At 36.4% G+C, this 7882-nt stretch overlaps 1 protein-coding gene across 1 annotated transcript; it reads right to left on the reverse strand.

Moving 5' to 3' along the window:
- Positions 1-2647: 2647 nt before the first annotated feature.
- On the reverse strand, positions 2648-6671 carry LOC106343325 (type IV inositol polyphosphate 5-phosphatase 6). Its single transcript, XM_013782503.1, has 11 exons — positions 6130-6671; positions 5929-6022; positions 5779-5850; positions 5616-5703; positions 4705-5530; positions 4428-4621; positions 4096-4353; positions 3757-4000; positions 3224-3297; positions 3012-3138; positions 2648-2888 (listed from the first exon to the last, which is right to left on the reverse strand). The coding sequence occupies exons 1-8, from the start codon at positions 6157-6159 to the stop codon at positions 3778-3780; spliced, it is 1785 nt and encodes a 594-aa protein (XP_013637957.1). The 5' UTR covers positions 6160-6671; the 3' UTR covers positions 2648-2888; positions 3012-3138; positions 3224-3297; positions 3757-3777.
- Between the last annotated feature and the right edge of the window lie 1211 nt (positions 6672-7882).

Genomic DNA, 7882 nt, shown 5'->3' on the forward strand with positions numbered 1-7882 from the left:
ACGGATCCGGATCCGGATCCGGATACCCTAAATTTCCCGGATATCTGGATCCGTCCCAGGGCTAACAAATACTAGTAGTTGTTGTATGAGAAGAAGGTTTATTGATCGTTTATTTTTTCAAAAATTGTAATATTTTATAGCTGATTATAAATTTTATTGTATCAATGTGATTTTTTTTTTTGCTTCTCATGAGATCAATCAAAGTATAACACACACTTTATGTATCTAGTTTACATGAATTGAGAAGTTTGTGTAGTTGATACAAAATAACAAAAGTTCATGTGGATCCACCTTGTTTGTGATAGCTTGAGTAAATTTCTACACTGATCATTGCTTATGCTCTAAGAATTAATATTTGGAGACGTAATAATTAGTTCCATGCATAGTAAATATGATCATACATGTTAGTCCCCGTCGAATACTAGTATCATTATTGTTACCTATAATCCTAAAGCCATTAAATCTACAGATTTAGATGATATGACGTTAGCCTTTAGGTATAATTGAAAATACAGCGTAATAAGGAAGGTTTATTGATGGAATGATGGTGAGATATTTGTATTTTAAGAGTTTACATGATGTTGCAACAAGTATATGTTCATATTATACAATATCTCGAAGAGTTAATGACGTTACATGTTTTATACTGACAGTCATTAGAATCGATTCAATCGCTATGTGGTACTTCAATGGTGATAGACTGATAGTCCTTCAGATTTGTGTGGGTTATTGGGCACGACAAATGTTCCATCATTAGTCAATAACTACAGCATTATGTGTTTACCAACTGAAACTTGTTCTAAGCCCTAGACAAAATTGAAAGGAATTGGTACAAATTGCTAACTAGATGGGTAACAAGAGGAATCTAAATGGCACTATTGATTTAGTTCTGTGTTTATTTTCCGAGTGAAGTGACACTATGTTGCCTACCCTGAGTGTCTTTTCAGAGCCAGTGGGTTTTGTTAAAATTGAAAATAAGAAGCATGCTGTTTTGGTTAGTCTGCTAGCCTATCCTTTCACACTCCCAAAAGCCTATACCAATCAAATCCATGCTCTTTAATCTTATGCAAACTTATTTTATTTTTATTTGTGCAATCAGCTTTGACCTTGTTCTAGAAGAGAAACACGATATACCATTATAAAGATAAAATCATTATTTTACTTTATATTGACTAGTGTACATCACAAATCATAATATTTAGATGATAGGCCATTATTTTTCTTAAGAAAAGCTTCTCCTTTTTCAATATTTCTCTTATAATCGATATGTTACCTGACAATCCAATATTGACATATCCTCCTAAGCTAATTTGCTTAAGTTTGGACAGGTGAATACACTAAAGAACTCATCGATTCAATGAACCATAATCTGATCAACTCCATGTATTTGAACATCGAATGACTTGAATATGCAAATAAATTAGTCCACGAATTATTGTTTTATCTGAACAATACTGTTATCTCATAACGTATTGTCTAAGTAATAGAGTTTATTTTCATAGTTAATTCATACGAATAAAAATGATCAGGAGATTAGAAACGAACAACATAAGCCTTTGAAAAAGATTATTATAACTGGCCACCAAGCTTCTGAACAACACTTTCTTTCACTTGGATTGTTAATGTTTTTTTTTCTTTATAGTAATTCTCTTGGAAAAACCGAACTTATCATTGTCTGTGTAATTAATCATATGGCTAGTTTTACAAGAATCATCGTTTTAATAAAATATTGATAAGCGTTGTTGTGAATGTGATCAACAAAAGCTGAAAGAAGACAAAGCATGAGGAAACAGGAAAAAGACAAAGCATGATTTACACAGAACACTCTCTTCACTTTCATGCTCTCTTTTTTAGTTTTTAATCATTCCCTTCTACGTTTACTGGTCCAGTCTTTGTCTCTCACATAGTATAATATTTATTTTATCAAAGTTATAGTATACACAAATCAAAATCTCGGTTTTTGAAAAAGTTCTTAACATAAGAATCTTTGAATTTGTTGGAAAACAAAATCTTAGACTTTAGTGAAAACAACATGTCATCTAAATTTCTCTTGAACCATACTGCTTAGTATGGTATACAAAAATCAAAATCTCGGTTTTTGAAAAAGTTCTTAACATAAGAATCTTTGAATTTGTTGGAAAACAAAATCTTAGACTTTAGTGAAAACAACATGTCATCTAAATTTCTCTTGAACCATACTGCTTAGTATGGTATACAAAAATCAAAATCTCGGTTTTTGAAAAAGTTCTTAACATAAGAATCTTTGAATTTGTTGGAAAACAAAATCTTAGACTTTAGTGAAAACAACATGTCATCTAAATTTCTCTTGAACCATACTGCTTAGTATGGTATACAAAAATCAAAATCTCGGTTTTTGAAAAAGTTCTTAACATAAGAATCTTTGAATTTGTTGGAAAACAAAATCTAAGACTTTAGTGAAAACAACATGTCATCTAAATTTCTCTTGAACCACTGCTTAGGTTATAGTTCTTGAAATGACAAATAAACATAGAAATCTTTATGGTAACTTGTATTTAAATGCAAGATTGATCATTAATTTATCTAGAAACACAAACTATGTATAGTCAAACGATCATTACAAGAAGGCATCAGTTCCCTTTTACTTTTCGGCAATTTTCACTAAATAAAAACAGAAATTCTTTGTTTTTTTTTGGGTATAATTTTCGTTACACTTGACATTAACATCACATAATAAACATTACAAAATAATTACCGTGGGGACACACCGCAGTTGATCACAAAAAAAAAAGAACAGAAAACCATATTTTCCCTAATTGTGCTTAAATCAAAAGAATGAAAACTAAACAAAATCAAAAGAACTTTCCTAATGTGTCTACTTGGCGATCTCTGATTGGTTAGTTGATTGCCTGCACAAAACAAAACATAGTTTGTGTAAATAAAAGTGTTTAAATTACACAATTACTTGAAATAAAATGGGAATTAAGTTACAAGCAAACTGTAAATTTGACAATTATCAACTGAATTCTTACCTTATAACGTAGCTGTAAAATTTCTATCCACCAGAAGTTAGCAAAAACCATGAACTGGATACACCACAGAACCCACCGGTATGTGAAAATTAGTTAACCGAGGCCAAAAATAAAACACTTTCTACACCTGCAAACCAGAAATTACCCGGTACAAAGAGTTTAAAAATCAAACCGGAAAACGTAAAGATAATAGTATATTTTTTACAACGAACCTGTTCCCTTGGAGCTAAAGAAGCAATGTAACGTCTCCATCACTCTCAAAGATCCAAAAAACACTTTAGTTCACCTGACAAAAGCCAATCCATTTCCACCATTAGTGAAAAAAATTCATCTGGGGTTCAAGAAAGTTTAAATCTTTGTAGAATTTAAATTAAAGACAGCAAAGACTTTATAATATGCAGAAGGTGATGACAACTTTATCAAACCTTTAAATGTTTTGACTTATCCTTATATGCAAAAAAAAATCTAATGGGTCCAGGGAAATCAAAATCAAATGGTTGATCTTATAAATGATCTAAGAGGTGGCGGTGGCTCATTCTTTGGTTGAGATTACACACACACCTTTGCACATAAATGCAGAGAGCTAGCATTAGACTGGTCTCCACTCTCTATTATGCAACTCAGGACCACAGACATCTTGTGGACTTGTTTAGTTTCGAAACAGCTCATGTCACTGACACAGTGACATTATCTACCTACCTATGTCCCAATATGCTGGTTCGGTGAAAGACTTAAGAAAAATTACCGTGAAACACGTGTGTTACTTTTAAAAGAAGCTGAGCTCGGTGTAGCCACGGGAATAAGGTAAGAGCTCTTCAGCTTGAACACGTGAAGCTGAACAACTCATGGTTCGCTTTAGCTTATTATGAGCTGACTCAACCTCAGCGCAGAAAATGCCGTAGACAGGTCTATGATCCGAGAACTTTGACTCTCCTCTTACATAAGATAACTGATGCAGTCCTTCACCGTACCACAATATCCTATCACACCTTTTTAAACATAAAAAAAAAAAAAAAACAGTCAGATCATATACAAACAAGAAGTTCTTGGTTTCTTGATGTTGTTGTACAAAGGGAAACTTTACCAAGCAGGAGTGCGACGTTTCTCCTTGGGATGCAAGTCATCTCCAGAGTATCTATCTGAGTTTCTAGAGTACTTGTACGTTGGTGGGAAGTAGATCTTTCCTTCGTTCCATCCTTTGAACACATGGCCTCGTTTCTGCTCTATTCTTAGCTGGTCGTTTTCAAGCAAAGCTCTCCAGTTCTGCATCTCAACGAGGGCTTTAGCAGATCGGTAAGTGAGTGCTATCCGGTAGTTCAGATCTCCAAGCCATATCACCCGGCTGGTAATAATAACATATGATAAAAAAACATCAAGAAACTGTTTTAAAAAAAATGTAAGATCATTGAAACTTACTCATGCTGAAGTATATTTTCAGGAGACTTCTCCTCCTCTAAGCTCTTAACGCGAGGAAACCTCGTCTTCTTGAGTATCTCCATGACATCAGAGTTCCTCTTCAGCTCATCACCTTCCTTTTGTCCTGAAGTCAAGTGAGTGCACACAAAGCAAAAGCTTGTTTGATGAAGCAACATGCTTATCGAGATTGATCCCTACAAAAACAACCAAAGAGGTTAAGACAGTAATGTAAAAAAGACAAAACAGGACAATATGTAACGAAAGAACATTATCTAACCTTGTTCCCGAGATATCCCATTAGCCCTCTCCCAACGCAAGACACTTTCATGTTCTTGACGTGTTCTCTTAACTCACTTTTCACCCAAATGGTTAAGAACACACCAACCATCTGCTTGCTAGCGACTAAACAATACTGAGAAGAGTTCCAAGGGATCCTATAACCGTTCTCGTTTGCCGCAGAGCCTGGCGAGTACAGGACAGTGCTTGGAGAGTCACCAGTACCGTTATCATCATCTGAGGACCTTGAGAAGTCACTCGGCCGTGAGTAATCACTCGGTCTAGAGTAGTAATCACTCGGTCTATTAGAGTAATCACTCTGCCTTGAGTAGTCACTAGGCCTTCTAGAGTAGTCACTAGGCCTGTGACTGCTGCTGCCACCACGGAAGCTAGGGTCGAAGTCACTTGGTCTTTGGCTGAAGAAGACACGGTCACAGACACTGAAACGACCTGGCTGAGGGACTGAAGGATCGTTCCATGTACAGCTTGGCGTCTGAAACGAGCGTCTGTGGAAGAATGTGGAGTTCTTCTGTCTTGTGGAGCCGGAGAAGTCAGCGTCAAGCTCAGCCATGGGGACAGGGAGAGGGGAAGGCGCGTGGTAGCCGGTGGCTCCTGGTCTGTTGTTGAGCGTTTTGCGGATGAGAGAGAGCCATTTCTGAGCAGGTCCGTTGTCTTCGGAACCGAGGACGTTGCCAGCGTTGAGAGGAACGATCTCTTGGAAGCCGAGGACGTATATGTCTGCGGGAGCTGAGGAGTGGAGCCACTCGTCGAGGTTTAAGTCAGGAGGTGGAGAGCGTCCAGCTACGTTCCAGGTGGCAGTGAAGATGCTGCTCAAAAGTAAGTCAACACCAAGGTTTTTTAAGCGTCAATGGATCATAAGGTTATGATAGTCATGTGTGATGTATGGTTTACCTGTAGTTTTGGACATCAATGATCCTAGGATTCTCATAGTTCATTCTCCTTTGGCGAGCTTGCTGCTCCCAGTTCTTACTTAGCTTCTCTGTTAAATCAAGAAATCATCAGTAAAAAAAAATTAAAATTAATGTGGGGTAATAATATGTTACTATGATTATACCAGTTTTGGACTTGTTGATTGTGGTGGGAGCTTTCTCTGCTGAGAAGCTACTTCTGTGCTCTACTTCAACACCTTTAAACAAATGAAGTCAGAAGAGACAAAAAAACAAGAAGTAAACAAAGTTTAGTTACATAAAGAGAGAGACTTTACCACCAGCAGAAGAAGCAGGATCATCAGCTTGAAACTCCTCTGTTTTGCTTTTTATATTAAACCATTTCCTTACCATCTTCTTGGACCATGCCAGCTTCATTTTCAGAACCATTCAAAAGAAAAAGGAGCAATTTTGAAAAATTCCCATCAAGATTGGCAATAAAGGTAACAGATTTAGAGAGGGGAAAAAAAAATAGAAACCTTGTTTGTTTTGGATTTGTCTTCTCTCATTGTTACTCCTTCTTTTGCTTCTGCACTAGTAAGTGTGTGTGTGGGGCTATTTTTTCTCCTTTTAACAGAAACTCAATCCATCCAACAAAAAAAGGATGAAAATTTCCCAAATTTGAGTGGAATTGGGGTTTGGGTTTTCTCCCTATGGACCAGACAGAAGCTTAAACAAGAGAGTCAAGCTAGAGGAAAGCAGAATCTTCGGTTTTTGCCTAAGACAAGAAGTGAGTTTTAGATCCCTTAGGCTTTCTTTTTCTCTCTCAAATGGAGGGGAGAGGGGCTTTTTCCTTTTTTGTTCTTGAGGGAAGGTTTTTTTTAAGAGAGTGTTCAAAGAGAAAGAGGAGAGAAGTGCTTTAAAATAAGAGAAAGTGTTTTTTAAAGAGACATCAATTCTTTGAAGTTGAGACAGAGGCGAAGAGACAATGAGGGGCAGATGTTTAGAGTGAGAAAGTTAAAGTGAAAAATTCTATAGAGAGAGAGAAGAGAGTCTTAAGCTTCTTTTTGTGCTTGTGTGATGTCTGAAAGAGAGAGATTAGTAGTCTTCATTGAAACGGCAAAGTAAAAAAAGCAGCGGAGGATTTTGAACCAAATTAAAGTGCGGAGTGACTTGGTTTTAGTCTTTGCTCTACTTTTTTTTCATTTATTTTTAATATTAATTAGGTATTATTATGGGAATGTGTATATTTCTTTCCAAACTTTATAACCATCTAAATTAATAAGATGGACAGAGAGATAACCATTGATTAGATCTCCAAAGTCCAAAACAAAAATCTTTAATTTTTGCAACGTCTTTATAATTCAAATTACATTAGCTTATAATTTTGTTTGCCAATACTATATTGGGATTTTGTTGGTGTTGAAAGTTTGTTAATAAAATATTCTATGTGCTCTTCTATTTTTAACACGTTTTATCTCTAATCTTGAAAGGTGACAACCTTCATAATTTTTGTTCATGGATTTACTCATTTTAATTCAGGGTTCAATGCATTGAAATACGTATAAATATATTGGTTTAAGTCTCTGTTCAAAAAATACTAAACCAGTTTTAATTCAGCTGAAAAATCTGTGGACTGACATAATCATTTATTGAACTTAGCTTTCATATTAAAAATGCAAAAGAAAAAAAAAAAGATACAAGCCATTAGCTAGTGTTTTTAGCCCATTGGCCTTTAGTTTAGGATGACACATATTTAGGATCCCGAGCATAGAAGCCCAATTACAAAATAAAATTGAAAAGATGATCGCAAAGCGAAGAGGTCGAAGTTATGGAAGAAGAGAACGGTGACTTTGATCTTTACGCCAGCCATTGCTGCATAATCCGAGAAGTAGCCCCTGGATTTGAGTCCCTGAGCGAAGAGATTCTGTCTTTCACCTGCCTTTCCAGAAGGCGAGAGATTGCGTCTGTGGATCGAAACAATTGGCGGTGCAATCGACCGTTCCTCTCAGTCCAAGCCCAGTAAATGCAAGCCTGCCAGCAGATACGAAGAAGAATACCTGTTGTTGATCGTCTGTTTGTTGATTGAAGCTGAGCCATGACTCGATCCCAAGTTCTCTCTGGCTGAATACCACACCGCCTTGCAGCCGATCTCCACAGGTTCCACGAGAAGTTACAGTCAAAGAAGAGATGTCTGCGACTCTCAGCCACTTGGTTACAAAGGAGACATGTAGGAGAAGTTTGAAGGCCCCATCCGAGTATCCTGTCCTTTGTTGGGCATCTGTTCAACAC

The sequence above is a fragment of the Brassica oleracea genome, chromosome C5 (assembly GCF_000695525.1).
Source record: "Brassica oleracea var. oleracea cultivar TO1000 chromosome C5, BOL, whole genome shotgun sequence".
NCBI classification, from domain to species: Eukaryota; Viridiplantae; Streptophyta; class Magnoliopsida; order Brassicales; family Brassicaceae; genus Brassica; species Brassica oleracea.